Here is a 17720-nt window from a genome sequence, read left to right as displayed (position 1 = left end):
CTTTGAAAGCGGCACTTTTTATTTTGTTGAAGAGTGCTCCAAGGACACTTGCTAAGTTATCATAACGAGGTACTGCAAATTTCAATACACTAATTAACCTCGCAGTATGTGTTAATTATATATATAATTCCAATGTTTATGACATTTCAGTAAAACATTTATTTCTCACCTCTCCTGGATTAGATTATGGCAAAATTTTGCCTTGTGGTTAAGTTAGATTTATGCCCTGTCTTAATCATCGTTCTTATTCTAACAATTTTCGACACATGTCACGTTTTTTGACATTACGAGTTTATGAATTTGAAAATGATGTTGCGCATCATGTGATCGTCTCTGAATTTTCAATCATCTAGAGCCTTCTTTGAATTGTGTAAGTATTTCTACAACATATATAGACGTCAAGAAAACCTTTTAAGGTCTCTCCTGTTAAGATGCTTCATTTTTGAAATAGTAACATGTGAAACTAATTCTTCACATAGTAAAAATTATTAGGTGAATGTTTTATACATACTAAAGGATTTTGGACATTTTCAGAATGTTGGTTTCTTATGACCGTTTGGATTTCACAATGTGACGGTCCACATTGATTCTATTGGATAATAAGATCACACCTAACAATTCTTCATGTATAACATAGACCGGCTGTAGCTAAGTCTCTCTTTTTATATATACCATGTTTGGAAACAATTGGTATTGCTTATTCTATTTATTTAGACATACCACATGTTATGAGATGATGAGCATGGATGCATATGGTCTTAGATAGGACCATTTTTAAGTATAGAAAATTTCTTGTTCAAGCTTATATTTGTATTGTCAAACTATCTAACTAGATGGGAAAAAAAAAAAACCTTAGTAAGTCCTTTCCTATATGAAAGACATGTCAAATTGAGATCCAATGGCGTAAAAGCTAAAATTGATAGTTCCGCAGCCATTTAACTTATGACCTTACAACTTCAAATTTTAAAGGTAACATCTTTTATCATCTCTAGATGTATTGATAGACTTATAAGTGCAAGATAGATTATTAACAATGACTCCTAGTTATTTCGTTCAATGAAATTGTCAAAGAATTGGGAAAATTTATATTGCTTTCTCATATCAATTTTGTACAATTATAGTCCTATTTATAGCACATAGGATCAAACTAATTAAGGAAATAGAGATATGCAGAACAAGGGGAAAAAATCAATTTCCTAATACAGAATGTTCAAGTTCCCATCAATGAACTAATCATCATCAATTAGAATTAGTATTTGGATCATGATCAATCAATTTAGACAACAGTATCTTTAACACTTCCCCTCAAGCTGGCAGTTTATATTCATCAAGGACACCTAGCTTGTTCAATATATATGCATGTTGCCTCTCATATGGGGGTTAACTGAAGATGTTTGCGGGCTATTCCGTTGTTCTCATCTCTCTTGCTTTGACTACCCTATCTTGAATTTTGTCTCTAATGAAATGACAATTAGCTTTAATATGTTGTGTCTTTCATGGAAAACTAGATTTACTACAAGTTTAAGTACAACATCATTATCATATAATAGGATGATTGGTTCTTTTAACCATATGCCGAGATCTTGAAGTAATCCTCTAATCCAAACAATCTCAAAGCTAGTTTGCCCATTGCTTGATATTTTGCTTTGACGGACGATAAAAAAGTAGCCGACTGTTTCTTTGTTTTCCAAGAGAGTATGGGTTGCCCAATTTGAAGCAGAATCTAATGAAAGATTTTTTACTCATAGTGGTATGTTGTCTTCTCCATAATATGTATCACTGTATGTTGTCTTCTCCATGTTGCTTTCCTGAGAGAGTCGTATTCCCAAACTTGGAAATCCCTTTAAGTACATGACAACCTTTTGTGAATCATTCATGTGGGACTGTCTCGGATTATGCATGAACTAGTTGAGAATCTACATGGCATAGCATATGTCGGGTTTAGTCATGGTTAGATATATGAGTTTCCCAACAAGTCTCTAATAAGAAGAAGGCTCTAAGCAAAGGGTTGTCATTCCGGTGTGATAGTCCTTTATCATACTCAACAATTGTTAGCTTACCATTCTATTCAATTGGAATAACAATTAGTTTGAATCTTGATAGTCCTGCTTCTAATATGATTTCTAGGACAAATTTGCATTAACTGAGGCAAATTCCCCTATCCAATCGTCTAATCTCTATCCCAAAATAGTATTTGGGAGGTCTCAAATCTTTAATATGAAATGTAGGGTGTGGATACTCCTTAAATTTCTTCATTGCATTTTCATTATTTCCTATAATGAGTATATCATCAATGTATACAAGCAAATAAATTAATGATGTACCTTGACTCAATGTGAATAAGGCATAATCGTGTCTAGATTCCTAGAATTTTGCAGTTGAAAGTGCAGTGGCAAATTCGGCGTACCATTGATGAGAAACTTGTTTTAAGTCCGTATAAGAATTCATAGAAATGACATACTCTATTCTCTTCCTATCTATGTAAACCCGACAGAAGGTCCATGTAGATTTCATCTTTAAGATCTCCATGAAGAAATGTATTATGAACATCCATTTGATGAATGGGCCAATCACGAAAAGTAGTAATGGAAAAGAAGGAATGGACAGTGACTTCCTTCGCTATTGAAGAGAACATTTGAATATAATCAAAACATTCTCGTTGAGTGAACCCTTTGACTACTAGTCTTGTTCATAGGGTTCAATGGAACCATCCGCATTGAATTTGATTTTTTATACCCACTTGCAACCAATAGATTTTCTGATGAGGGGTATAAGAACAATATCCCAAGTTTTATTTTCTATTAGGGCTTGTAATTCATCCACCATTGCTTGTTGCCAATGAGGGTCTTTTGCAGCTTCATCAAATAAAGATGGTTCCTATGCTTCAAATATTCTACTAATGTAGCACATGTGTCAAGTGAAAGAGGAGCAAAGCTGACATATGACAAGATGGGATATTGTGTATCAAATGACTCCAACATAGTATAAATATAATTTGTTGTCCATGTGGGCAATCACGTAGTACAACTAGAACGTCGAGGAGGAACTAGTGCGGCGGATGGAATAATCCCATGTGATTCAAGAGAGATATCACCTAGAGAAGTAGGTGATTGAGAAGTTGTAGGGAACTCTGATGTGACTTCCTGTGGAATATTGGGAGTCATATTATGCTTGATAATAAGGCTCCATCATATTTAGGCGCCGAGGATGCCATGGGAGATGACATATAAGGAATCATCATCAGTTGAAAGGGTTCTTCAATATGGGCGGTGATCAGTAGCCGTATTAATTTATTGATGTAAAGATAATTGGTCTTGGAAAGGGAAAACATCTTCACGGAAGATAATATCTCTATTGACAAATAAATGCTCGGTGGATGGGTCATAAACCAAATATCCCTTCTAAAAGTAGGATATCCCATGAATATGCATTTAACAACATGAAGATACAGTTTGTTTTGAGGGCCCATGGTAGGCACTTAACATATACAACCAAAGAGACAAAGTTGGTGAATGTCTAGACTTTTCCCAAAAAGCAATTCGAAAGGGGGTTCTTCCATTGAGGATTCGAGACAGATCTGATTGATTAAGTATGTTGTCATGACAACAGTCTTCTTGGAACATTTTTGGAATAAAAGCTTGACATTTAAGGGAGGAGTAACTTCTAGGAGGTAATGGTATTTTCTTTTGACAACATTGTTTGGTTGGAGGGAATATGTGCAGGATCTCTCATAAAGGATGCCATTTGCAATGAATCGTGAAGAATATTTGTGATTGAAAAATTCATGGATATTATTAGTGCGAACTCGTTGTATGGATTTATGAATGATTTTTTAATAAGGGTGAAAAATTTTTGGATGATGGGAAAGAATTTGGGCCTAGGAAGTTGCTTGTGTACGCAAACAAACGATCATAACTCTTCATGATAGTGTCACGAGTCATATACTTGTGGTCACCGACGGTCGCATTGATGCAATTTCAAGTAAGTCTAAAGTGGGGTCATCACTAACTTAAGAAAATGCCTAGTATTAGACATGAACTCAACCTTAGGCTGTTCCTAGGCAAAAGTACATCTCAAGTGTCAAAATTTGGTACGGAAGGATACTTAAGTATCAAAAATTTGGAAAGTGACACTTAACTGTCAAAATCGGAGCAAAATCGATCACTTAAGTGCCGTTCCAACCAAAATGCCGACGTGGCGATTTTCTAATGTGCCCTCGCTGCTGCCGCCTTGAAAGGGCTAGTGGCGAGGGGGAAGGGTCGGCCGGGGCTTAGCCCTTCATGCCAAGTTTTTATTTTTTTAACATTTTTAGTTTATTTTTAAATGTTTTAAATAAGTTTAGTTTAGTTTTTAATTTAATTTAATTTTATATTAATTTTTTTATGATGTCAGTAGCAAAATGATGTCGCTTTAGTATTTTTTAGCTACGTCAGCGTGCAAAACGACGTCATTTTGCAATTCCTTTACCGGAAAATTACCACATTGACATTTTGGCCGGAGTGTTACTTTAAATGATCCATTTTACTTCGATTTTTGTACTAAGTGTCACATTCCAAAATTTTGGCACTTTTTAAGTGTCCATTTGTATCAAGTTTTGGCACAAGGGAAAAGATCATATAGTCTAGGATGCGCATATGACCCGGCTAAGCTGTTACAAACTATATCACCAATCTGATGGACCATATTTGAACAAGATGAAAATACCGGATTATAAGGTTATTCAGCACAGATCGCATACTGAAACGAGCATAGGAAGGAGAGGTGGAGGAAGCCTTTGGGTCAATCGGAGACAACTCTCTGCTTCAACATATCGATGGTGGACGCCGATGACTACCGGAAGGGACCCATCCGATCCATCGAACAATCTGAACTTCACATCCACCAATTCCTCTTCCCGCATTTCCTCCTCCTCCTTCTCGATCACCCCCGCGTGCCCGTCTCTCTGCTTCGTCTCAGTTCAACAAGGGACCTTATTGAATCATTCCATCTGAACCAGCGAAAGGAAGTCGAGTCGATGGATTGAGCATGCCAGCAGGAAGATGAAAAGCCGAGACTTGATGAACTCGCGGCAAGCGGAAATCAATGATACGGCGTGGGAAAGAAAGCGAAGATGGTGTTTGAGTCTAAACGTATTGATGGGCAATGAGTAGCTCAAAGAAACATGTCATACCTTGGCAAGTTGGTGAAGCTAACGACCGAAATGCGACTGCCTTTGGTTCGGAAGATGGGTGTCGGTTTGTTGGCGAGTCACCAAAGGAGACAGGAAACGAAGGCCAAAATACAGATTAGAATAGTGTCGGACGGACAGACGGGACGGAACGCTGGAAACGACGTCGCCTCGGCCCTGTTACTGCAGCTCCCGCTTACCTCAGGTGGGATAAAGGAAGTGCCTTTTGCTTTGACGCATCATATTCCTCCCCAACGCCGTCGTTTCTAGCCGGTGGATGGTCGCAGGAAAATGAAGAGGAAGCGAAAGGAAGAAGGGGGAGGAGCGAGCGAGGAGGGGGAGGTCGTGTGGCAGACTCCGTTGAATCCTCCGGAGCGCCAAGATTACATCTTTCGCGAAGGTAATTCTCAAGAGAGTATTTTTCTTTCATTGGACATTGTTGTAGGGATTCTTGCTAGTAGAGGGAGCGAAAAGAAGACTGATCTATTAAGAGAATGCAGGGAGGCGTTACGTTGCACCCTACCACTTCGAGTTCATCTCTCATGTGAGTCGTCGCTATCTCCTCTTTCTTCTTCTGCAGTGGAGTGGTTCGCATGCTTTACTTGTGATCTAATTTTTATGTGGTCAAGACCCTCGTTAAGCCCTTTTTCGCGTCAACCTTGAGCTCTCAATTTGGCTGGTTTTCTTGTTATGAATTATGATGTATTATAGGTCAAGAGCCGCTGGGCTGGCAAAACCATCGTGGATTTGTTTGCCCACGAGTTCAAAGGCAGACCTTATGAGTATTATGTAAGCATTTTCTTCATTGCATAACGAATGTTTAGTTCTGCATGTGACCATGACTTTTAACCATGCCTAGTTATAACCTGTAGGTCAGTGCTGTCGAATGTGGACGGATACAAGTAGGGGGGAGGGTAGTTCCTGTCTCTTACATTGTAAAATCGTCTGAAAAAATAAGCCACTTTGTACACAGGTTGGTTTGAGCTTCACACTTGCTATGATCTCCTTATCAAATGTTGCTTTTCAAGATTGTGATCTAGCGATAATATAGACCTTTGGCTGCATCAGTTTCTTTTGCTTAGGTTCCCTTTCTTTACCTTTTTTGTTTCTTCAGGCTTCTTTATTCTTTCTTCACCCACGAGTTGAGAATTCTAATCTTAATTTACAGTTTTTTCTAGAAGTTTTAGGGTATTCTTTGAATATGCATTAATCTTGATAAGGTCGTAGGCATGAGCCTCCTGTGACGAGCCATGGTGTCTCCATCCTACAGAAAGAACCGGATGTGGTGACTGTTTGTAAGCCGGCATCTATTCCAGTAAGGAACAACACAATTATGTTTTCCTTCATTTCAAATGTACAACAAAAGAGTGATTTCGTGTGGATTTTGCATGAGTGCTGTAAAATCACTGATGAGATTCAGAGAGTAATATGGTTACAGCAGCCTTGCCTGGCCTAGCTAGCTCTTTTGGCCTTATAGGATCTATGTTTATAGAAATTTCAACTTGTTTATAGGTGCATCCATGTGGTCAGTATCGTAAAAACACTGTGGTTGGCATCCTTCAGGCAGAGCATGGGCTGGCACCCCTATTTCGTATCCTAAGTAGCTCTTTCAAATGCATATGCATTCTTGGCTCTATCGAAATCAGATTGGGCATATTCTGTTTCCTTGTGATTCTTGATGTCTATCATTAACTCTTTTTCCATCCTCTGACCTATATCTGGCATCACATCCACATTATGGATTTCATACGTCCTCCTTGATGTTATAATACAAGCTGTTCACCGACTAGATCGCCTTGTCTCTGGACTCCTTATATTTGCCAGAAACGCGTCAAAAGCAGATCTTTTCAGGCAACAGGTGAGTGTTGTATTGAAAAGTGTGCTTTTGGAACCTTTACTAATGTAAATTCCTATTAGCTTCAATACTATGTGGGTGGTCAATTGCCTAAATGGAAGTGGGGCTCTCTTACATTTATGACAAGGGTAGTGGTAGTTCTCTGAGCATGCTGCTGTGTTGCCACATCTTGTTCATCGTTTGTAATATCGTCACACAGTGTCTTGTACATCTACTTTATGGAGTGACTTAAAGAGGTCATATATTTTCTTTCTGTGATGTGCATTTCCTTTGTATATATCTTAAGCCTGTAGAGTTCTAATCTGTGTGTGGTGACTGTTTTTCCTAATACCAGTAGTGCTATCACGTACTATTTCTGCTGCTGACTTCATTCCCTTGAGTAAAAATTATCTAGAATATCCTATTATATACTTACATAAGTTTTTCTTTAAAATAAGAAAAAGTATTCTAGTGTTAGGGAGTGCTTTATGATTGCTTATATACCTAGATATTTTATATACTTCTTTTCAACCCTTTGTAAGGCTTTGTGAGATTATTATCTCCTATTTTTTTTTTTTTTTTCAAATAAAATAGAAAGGTTAGAATTTTCTGCTTCTTCTATCTCATAATTAAGATAGAAAAATGTTAAAAATTAACAATTGAAATGAAATATTTTCCATTATGAAAAGTGTTTATACATCATATTCGGCAAGGTACATATGATACTTGGCCTAACATTTAAGTTTCAACTGACATTTTATATCTTCAGATTGAAGGTGGCTTGGTGCAGAAACGATATATTGCAATGGTGGTGGGTGAATTTCCTGAGAATGAGGTATCTCTTGCTTCAATCTGTTGATTTTGGAATATGCACTAAAAGTGGATAATTTACGAACTGAAAAATCCTGCAGTACGGTGCTACATGAGGGAGTTTAACCCTGAAGAATTGGAATTATGAGATGTTGAAGTAGATGTACTCAATCTAGCAATGTGATTTCTTTTTTCCAATTCGACTATTTTCTGTTTGTTTGTTGAGTTGTCTTGAGAAGAGGTAATGCTGAAAGGACAAGTCTGCCCATATTCTTTTTCTCCACGTAGATTTTAGTTATTATAAAACTCCTTTTGAGTGGGAGAGGGTTAGTTGTTAAAATCAACTGCACATCTTGTGTGACATCTTCAGTTATTATTGATGAAAGATCCAGCCGTGGTTTCCCGTATCATTTTATCAAACCCAAGGAAGATCCACTTATTTTTGAACACAATCAACTAGTGCTTTTTTGTTTAGGTCTTCTCTTCAGAAGATCCTGGAGGCTAGTTAGATTGTGTGAGAAAGTTCTAGAGAATGTGGTGTCAGAAATGCATTCTTATTAGTTCTCATCTGATTTATGTGTTCTGGGGTTTCTTGTTAGCTGGAGGTCAATGTCAACATCAATTACGATGCTCAAGAAGGCAGGAGCACAGCGGAGGTGAGTGTCTGCTCAAAAGCTTGTTATTTCAACCTTTTTCTGAGTTTAAATTTATGTCAATCACTGTATTACGTGACGTCAAGGAAATGAAACTGAGCATCTGGGTGTTGGAGAAGGGTCTTGGAATTATGGCTTTCTGATAATGCTTTTGAATGAAAATTATGTCATGCCTTACTTGTGTACTGATTTCTTCTCCTTTCTTTCTTTTTGCTCTCTTTCCTTTGTAAAGGAAGGTTTTTGTGGCTTACCAATATGAATTCATTATAGGATGCAATTTTTGTGGCTTATCAGAGGCCATCACCAAATAATAAAGGATGCCCTTTCTTAACATTCTTACAGAGGCATGTAAAAATAACTATATAGTTTTTGTAGATATCCATTTATGATGGCCTATCAATACTTTTTAGGAGCATTCATATACTTATGAGCCACTGTGGACTGTTTTCTTGGTGATGCACAGCACACTGTTTGAAATGGAATTGAAAAGTAATGTGTGATGGTAATCCGAACTAAATTCATCAGAAGTTAAGAGCTCCGAGCTTGTGACATAGTGGTGGCTGATGCAAAATCTGTGAGCCTTGGTATATGAATCAGCAGATCTAAATACTGCCAGCCAAAAGCAAGAAGCCACAGTTTCCCCATTCATTAGCATATATGCTCTCTCACTTTACCAGATCCTTTCGAGCAATAGTTGTGATTTGGATTTTATATGGATGAGTCGTCATATAAAGGCTTTTTAATCTCTAAGGAAATTGAAAATGGTGGTAGGATGTCATCTTTCACACTTCTCCTGGTCCACGTGGCATGGTGTGTGGCAATGTATGAATTCTCTTAGAGCTTTCTTTTCCTTCTACATGTAAAATACATCTGCCCTGACTGTTTCATAGTTGTGTCTTCATTTTGCCCAGTCAATTAGAGCATTGGCAGTGAATGTAATAATCAATCAATATCATCTCTTTTTACAGGCAGGTGACCCTACTTGTGATACTGCGCTCTTGAAAGGAAAGGCCGCTTGTACAAAGTTCACAAGAATCAGCACCAATGGAACCCATAGCATTGTTCTCTGTGAACCGGTCACTGGAAGAACTCATCAGGTAAGGCAATATGATGCTAAAGGATGCAAATACCATGTTGAGAGTCTGATGCCTCCTATTTTCTATTCCATAAGCAGTGAACCTTCCTTGGCTGTTTTTCCTTAATGTAGCCAAGTCAATTGCATGCATAGATGTACCCACACATACAGGAAGGACATTGCATTTCCTGTTAACTTCTTGAGTTGTGTGCTTTCTTTTCTGCACTTTGTCTTTCCATAAACCCTGTCGTGCTCATTTTGTAAGATACTTTCAGTTCCTGCTTTTTATATACCTCTCTGCTTTTGGTTAAGTCATCCTGTTTTTTATACCTTTTAATTTGTAAGGTTTATTTGATATATGCTAGTATTTGCAGCACTTTCTTTTCTCAACCCTGCTCTTTATGTGCAGATACGAGTCCATTTGCAGTTTAGTGGCCATCCAATTGCCAATGACATGCTTTACCTTTCTGAACAAAGGACCAATCGTTCAGCTGAAGGAATGGTTGCTGATAAAGCTGCTGGTTTGTCCTTAGAATCCAGTGTTTCTGATATTAGGCAGAATGATAAGGAAGAAGAGCCTTGCATTGAATTTAGTACTGACCCTATGTGCACGAATTGTCCAAATTTAGCTCCAAAAGGGTGAGTGTTCCTCCTTTTTCCCATCTTGGGTTCTTGTCTTTATTCATATTCTGGTTGCACACCCTTGCCTGCGTGCATACGATAGAGGACCTAAGATTTGATTTGAGTGTCTGCAAAATGCAGATATGATGGGAGTGAGGAGGGATTGTGGCTGCACTGCGTACGATATTCTGGACCTGGATGGATCTATGAGTGCCCATATCCAGATTGGGCATCACTTGCCTAGCCTGAGAACATTCCAAAATTTTCATCTTGAGGCTCTTTTCTAAATTTGCTTGAAAAATGTAGCAAATTCACATAATGCAGCTATTTACTTTTCCAAAGAGCCTTGAAAGAATCTGATACAGTGCGAGGCAAATTGCAAGCCTGTGAAAATTGTTTCAACTACCACAAAGTGTGTATTCCAATGCCGAGTGCATGCCCATTGGTTGTAGAAAAGAGAGCTTCCTCATCGGTGAAATTGCTAGCGTTGAAGTCCATGTTTGTGGGATGAGAACTAACTGTTGATCCCGCTTGACAGAAGAAACATTTGCTGTGACTCAATTCTTTTATTGTCAGTCTGATTGAGGAACTACTTTTTACTCTTTTTTTTTTCAGGGGGAAGTTCCTCTGATCTCTCAGTTTTGTATCAGGGAGCACTTTTTAACTATGATTTTGTGTAGTAACTGGGTTGACGGTCCGGTTGAGTCTGGGCCTAATGGTACGTGCTATCCTGGGTGAGTTTATTACCCACCTGAGCACACTTCTCTCTAATTGGAATCACAGAGTAAGAACTTATAATGTCATCTCAGGGCACGCATTAAAGTGACCACAGTTATATTCTGATGAAGAGGCAAATTTACTCAAATGAATGTAAAAAAAGGGTCTCCCAGAGTAACTGGGATCTTAGTTCATGATCCTAACTTGCTGGATTTCAAAGGAAAAAAATGTTTCATGAGCGGACAGACCACATGACCTGGTAAGTAGATGATATCAATCAATCAGCAAAGAACGGAGAGTAGCTGAATCTCTTTCTCAAAGAGTAATGCGTCTGATAACTGTGCTATGAGGAAAAAGTTGAAATTGAACATTCACAAACAACAGGCGTCTGACCATATGCCTGATCAGACTTTTTTGGAAGGAACGGAGAAAATTATGCGAATCTCTTTTTGCAAAGAGTAATGTGTCTGATAACTGTTCCACCAGGAAAAACAAGAGTAATGTGTCTGATAACTGTTCCATCAGGAAAAACAAGTTAAACACCCCCACTCCACCCCCCAAGCACCCACACGCCCACGGACCCTTCCATTTACATATTATTTACATAGCAGAAGCAACGAGCAAGCTAGCTAGGGGCTGCTGACAAAAAAAGTCTGATCAGGCATATGAGTAACTCAGACGCCTGTCAAACTTCAGATGGAGTGGCCACTGGTCCTTTATAGGAGTTTCAATGAAGATGATGAAGCTTCTCTCGCACTTCTCTTTCCTCGTCAAAGATGTTGGTATCGATGTGGGAGGCAATGGCATGCCCATTGCAACTTTGTATATCAGAGCTCAGCTTCCCAACACTTGTATCATTCTTCTCTTCCTCCATCACATAGTATTCCCCTTCCTGTATATGGCATGCAGTGCCGTCTGAAGCACTCCAAAGGTGACTACTAATACATTTGGACCCTGTACAAACACTTACACATGTTAATATCGTTCATTCAGGGGAATGAAGATAATATTGCCGCACCTTGCCATCTTGATTTTTAACAAGTCGAAGAACAATGCATACCTCGACATAAAAGTCCTCGAGGAATAGGCCATATAGGGGCCATGTCACAGCGCTGATGGTACAGCCAAAGCATGGCCCTGAACAGAGAAACCACGTATGGAACCGATTTTAACCCTTCTGTTGACTTCCTCCTGCATGTCCTACAGAACGTTGGCCTGCCAAAGAAGATCAAATAAGTCCTAAACCTCATATTTGTCGGTGTGCATGGAGTGAGAAAGAGTTAAAAACTTACACTGGGACCAGAAAGACCACGATTGATATGATATTACCTACGACAACAATCATCCAAAGGTTGACAAATGCGTCAAAACAAAGTCATCGGTTGTTGTTCGATAGTAACTATAAAATAGTTGGATACCGTGTGTAAAGTACCTATAACTCCAAAAATAAGCACACAGGGATTGTCAGTCGTGAAGACGGCCAATTTCCCACTCTCTTCCTCTCAGAAACTGAGATATTCAAATGGAAGATTTCGAAGCTGAAAACAAATAAGGCTATGTAGTGGAAATCGTGCTCACGTTGGCCTTGCAATTTATAGAGGAGATGGAAGGCAAAAGTTATGCTGGAGTAGAGAATGTTTTATGATGGTGGTTGATTGAAGAGAGAGTTGTCCAAAATATTTTAAATATATTGTATGACGGTTAATTAAGTCCTAAACTTTTCAATTTACCGAATGTAGTCCTAAAACTTTTGATGATTTTTAAATGTAATTTATCACGTCAATTTAAATAGGAAATTGTTGACATGACAGCAATCGGCGATTGATGTGGAAGATCTTAAATGACACATTGCTACTTTGGAATTGTTCTTTATATGAATTCTTTGATTCTTTTCTTTTTTTTTAACTACTATTCATCTTTTTTGTTAGTCGATCATTAGAGCCTGGGCAATGGTTTGTGAAGATCATCGGCCAAAGGCGATGGCAACCCTAATGTTGGCCATCCCTTGCAAGGGCATTATGGCCTTGCCAAATCTGGCGAGGATTACCTTAGCCTATGGTTGGCCGCTTTGCCCAAATCTAGCAAGGGTTATGACCCTCACTTGTGACTGGTAGGTAATAAAGATGAACAATATAATAGGAAAAATAAAAAGCAAAAAAATATTGAAAAGAAAAGAAAAGAGAGAAAAAATTTCAGATATTCTTGGTTCAATGCAAAATGACATCGTTTCATATAAGATTGTCCATGTCAGCAATCGGCTGTGCATTAATGGAATCGTTATGTCAACAATTTCTAATCAAAACTAGTAAAAATGTCAAAAGGTTTAGGACTACATTAGTTAAAATTGACAAGTTTATGAAATGAATTCATTGCCACACGATAAATTTATGACTCTTTAGATAATTTTGACGTTGATTAAGTGGTGCAATAGATATCAACTATCACATCATTTAAAGTATCGATTATCACCATAATATCTTTTAATATTGCAAATGGAGATGATGAAATCCCCTAATAATTGCAGGTGGCTTGCCGTAGTAGGTGAATGTGCGCCCGCACGTGACGCCAGCACCTTATCATGGTATAAAGATTCGACCCTTTCTAGGACTCAAAAGAACTTTTGATCACGTAACCACTCCCGTTGAACTTAAAGTTAACATTGCGTAAATGGAATTTAGATAAAAGGATTTTTATGTGCTAATTATACTAAAATTGATTGACGTAATTGATACATCTAGTGATGTAATACTATATTTACCCACCTTGTCTCACTTATTTAAATGCATACTTACAATTTACTATGTCATTTGGTATATCAATTCTGCACATCACATTCTCATATAGCTTAGCTGTACAAATATCAATTCGATAAACCTATGATGATATATTTAATCAACGTGAAAGGAAGTAATTAGGGGAAAACATAAGTCACTAATCAACATATGTTTTGGTACATGAGGGCCACAAATTGGCAAAGTGCATGTCAAACACTCTCCTAAGAGTAATTTAATCACACACAACCTTGTTGTAAAGTAAGTGACATTTGTATTTTCAATTATTGAGTAAAATAATTTACCTTGTTGTCCATGCCTTTAATGGAAAAGTACTAAAAAAGTTCTAAATTTATTGTATTGATATCAATTTAGTCCTAAACTTTTTAATTGGATCAATTTAGTTTGAAATCTTTTTATATTGGTATCAATTCAATTCATCTGTCCAATTTAGGTAGAAAATTACTAATGCGCACGTTGGCCTATTCGATATGGTGCGATCGACATTGACATGGACATTTTAAATAATATTTTAATAGTTTTCTTGAATTTTTGAAATTTTAAAATAATTATTGAATTTTTTTCCCTTCCCCCTTTCTCTCCCTTTTTCTTTTTCCGGTGGCCATCACTAGCCACTTACCACAACCATGGCTAGCAAAGTCGCAATTGTGGGTCGTGGCCAAGGGTTAGCCTCGCCAAGTTGAGGCTAAGCGTTGGCCGTCCAGGCATGGCCAAGCAAGGCCCCTCTTGCCAGATCTGGTGAGGTTGACCGTCGCCTAGGCCAAAGCGGCCTTGCCGTGCTTCATTAGGCCTCGCGATGGTGAGGTTTGGTGAGCCTCGACTTGCCTCTCCTTGGCCATGGCAAGGTTCTCGTGTTGGGGAGGTTGACCCTCGCCCAGGCATAATATTGACTTTCCTTCTTATTATCGTTTATGTAGCACCGACACGGACATGCGACACACGACACGACACGACACGACACGTTGACACGTCATTTCTTAAAACTAGAGAATTTCGATACGTTCCGACACGTTATATATTAACTATATTTTTATATATAAATACATAAATAATAATAATAATATACATAAATAATAATAATAATAATAATAATAATAATAATAATAATAATAATAATAATAATAATAATAATAATAAATAAATAAATAAATAAATAAATAAATAAATAAATAAATAAATAAATAAATAATAACCTAGAATTAATTTACACGAAAAATATTAAATAATATCATTCATTATTTTAATTTGTTACAATACTACATAAAACTTAGAGGAAAAAACATTGTTTAAAGAAAAAAACGTTGAAATGATATTTTTAAATTTATTTATTTATCATATATAGCATTTTTTTATTACTTCTTTCATAGTAAAAGACTTTTTTAAAAAACTAAAAAAATTCTAAAAAAACAACTGAAAAAAAAATTGACCCCGTGCGTGTATATTTATAGCATTTCAATTACTTTTTTTATTACTTCTTTTGTGTATATTTATATTTTGACCCCACAAGTATTAGAAATTTTTAAAATTGACCCAGTGCATGTCAGAATCGCGTGTCGGAGTGTGTTGGAGTGTGTCGGAGAGAGTTGACCATGTGTTGGATTTTTCGACACTCGTTGACCGTGTGTCGGGACGTGTTGGAGCGTGTTGGACATGTGTCGAAGTGTCGGACACGACACGAAGACTTCCGGAGAGTGTCTGTGCTACATAGATTATCGTTGCACTAGAGATTGATTATTTATTGATTTTCTATGTAGACATGTCTTAATCTACATTAATTTCATATTGATGTTATATATAAATATGTCTTCATTGACATAGCAATCTTAGATACTTAGAAAAAGTTAAACTAAGTAGGGTGTAGCCTACGTTTCCACTTGAGCGAAAAGTTAAAGAGAATAATATATTTACAACACCTTATACAATCACCTGGCCATTTAGAAAAGAATGATTTAGTCAAAATAATTGTGGGGTAAGTGTATTGAGTGCACTAAAATTTGTCACGAAAGTATAATAGAGTTTTACAACTCTCAAAAAGTACAATTGAATCAGAAAATTTGTCAAATTGATCCAATTAATTCTTTTCATTAATTGCACTTTATAAAAATTATAGAATTTGATTATACTTTTATAGTAAGTTTTAAAACTTCCAGTGCACTTATCCCGATTATTTATCAAGATAAAGTGAGGAAAAAAACAAAATTTGTGATACTAGCGCACTGAACTTAGTATTTAAGTAAGTAAAGCCAAATTCGCTGCAAAGAAAATTTGACTCTAGACATTAGATAAAAGCATAGACATAGCACAGAAAATTTCTTTTGACCCTTACCTATACCAAGAAGATATGTTTCAGGAGCAATTACATGACTGTCTGTTGGTCATCAGGATATGTCGAATGTATTAGCTTATGTTAAATTAAAGAGCCCGGTACATCCTATGAAGATCTCAGGTGGATCGATGCATACGCTAAATGTCGAAGGATTGGGATGAGTCCGGGTTCACAGCTAGATCTCCAGTTGGCCAATTTGGGCAATCGCACAGACGTCGAGGGGATAACCTTCGATCCATCCATTCATGGAGTGACGTCTTGCCATCCCCACCCCATCTTTTCACACACCCCTCCACCAAAAATGGGAGACAGGTCGTTTCGGATCGATCCGCGTCTCCCTTTTTCGCTATGAATGCCGAATCATTTCGGGTCTTTATATCGTTTCTTTTGGCTAATCAAGGCTTTATTTAATGGTATCGTTGCGCTTTATCGAGTAGCCCTTTTTTGACCGCGACATCAGCATTAATCTTATCGCGAATTGCATCCGTTCGTATCATGCGTCTTATGCGAGAACATGGAGTAGGGTACCCTTGACATAAAAACTCTCCTCCCAGATTCGTTCGATGGTATTTGCGATTGAAGTTTCGTGCGCCAAATTGCTGGAGAGCTCTCGATGTGGGTAGGCTCGGTTCGAGATTTTTTTTTTGGTCAGAAAAAGGAAACTATATTAAGATAAAAACCCATTACAACCGGCAACTATTGCATCAGCACATATAATGTCAATCAAATAAAACGGTGGAAAAACAGCCCAGTTTTGAAAGGGATAGGCACGGTCTTGGGCCTTTGCAGCCCAATCGAAAGCCACATTAGCCTCTGTTCTGTAGTGGGAGAGTAAAAGATTAGGGAAACTGGAATACATATAGGCGGCTTCAAAGAACAGAGGGCGATCCTCCCATGGTGGCTTTCGTCATCGATTCAACGTCTCAACGAGGAGTGAGCTGTCTGATTCAACCAGAATCTACGCTTGGTTTAAGCCTTGGCATAGTAGGTACTGTAGGGTGAGAGTAAAGGCCTGGATCTCTGCCTATAGGGCCGAGTTTGCAGCAAAGTGTCTTGAGAAACCATCGGTAAGTCTTCCGTGATGATCTCTACAAACACAAGCCATAGAACCTTCCCTGGTGCCTGGTTGATGTGATCCGTCTATATTGACCTTCAGGGTACCTAGATCTGGCGGCTTCCACAGGGCTCCCCTGTTCTGGAGCGACCTTCCTTTGTTGGTCAAAGAACGAGCCGCTAGCCGAGCAATATGAGTTCCAGCGAGCGCTGCTTCAACCACGCGAAATGGTTGAAGCCCTTAATTTCTGAAGATGAATCCATTTCGAGCTCGCCAAATCTGCCAAAGCACAGTAGCTAGTGTCTCCAAGCTAGGTAATGAATTATGCTTTCGAGCTTTCTCTATAATCCATGCGTCGATTCTATTAATATCGAGAGGTGAGATCTGAATATCAATTTGGGGATGAGACTAAACACGTTTAGTCCATGGACATAGTAAGAACAATTGTTCTAGGGTTTCTGGTGCTTGCTGATTACATAGAAGACAACTCGGATTTGCAATGATATATCTTTGGTATGAATTTGCTCTTGTGGCTAAAGCATTGTGACATAGCAACCATAGGAATGTTCGAACTTTTGGGGGTATTCATTTTCTAGATTTTCTTCCATAACCGGCTTGGATTTTGGTAAGATGTGGAAGCTGTATTTTCTGTCTGAGTTGTTGCTGAATCT

General features: G+C 37.9%; 1 protein-coding gene across 1 annotated transcript; it reads left to right on the top strand.

Annotated features, from left to right (window-relative positions):
* The first annotated feature begins 5424 nt into the window (after nucleotides 1-5424).
* Nucleotides 5425-10759, top strand: LOC104426125 (RNA pseudouridine synthase 7). The gene is made up of 12 exons (XM_010039076.3): nucleotides 5425-5567; nucleotides 5668-5711; nucleotides 5879-5956; nucleotides 6040-6140; nucleotides 6395-6482; nucleotides 6680-6758; nucleotides 6943-7025; nucleotides 7771-7836; nucleotides 8411-8467; nucleotides 9433-9561; nucleotides 9949-10178; nucleotides 10302-10759. Exons 1-12 carry the CDS (start codon nucleotides 5459-5461, stop codon nucleotides 10402-10404), a joined length of 1167 nt encoding a protein of 388 aa, XP_010037378.2. The 5' UTR covers nucleotides 5425-5458; the 3' UTR covers nucleotides 10405-10759.
* Nucleotides 10760-17720: the final 6961 nt, after the last annotated feature.

This window comes from Eucalyptus grandis, chromosome 11 (assembly GCF_016545825.1).
Source record: "Eucalyptus grandis isolate ANBG69807.140 chromosome 11, ASM1654582v1, whole genome shotgun sequence".
NCBI lineage: Eukaryota > Viridiplantae > Streptophyta > Magnoliopsida > Myrtales > Myrtaceae > Eucalyptus > Eucalyptus grandis.
Note: the sequence above shows the minus strand (reverse complement) of the source record. Positions and strands in the feature narration are given on the sequence as shown.

What these genes read in the sequence shown, in the direction of transcription:
- LOC104426125 (XM_010039076.3), top strand. Translation starts at nt 5,459, where the DNA reads ATGAAGAGGAAGCGAAAGGAAGAAGGGGGAGGAGCGAGCGAGGAGGGG. An exon ending in GCAGACCTTATGAGTATTAT is followed by an intron (nt 5,957 to 6,039) that starts GTAAGCATTTTC and finishes TATAACCTGTAG; the next exon opens with GTCAGTGCTGTCGAATGTGG. An exon ending in GTAAGCCGGCATCTATTCCA is followed by an intron (nt 6,483 to 6,679) that starts GTAAGGAACAAC and finishes ACTTGTTTATAG; the next exon opens with GTGCATCCATGTGGTCAGTA.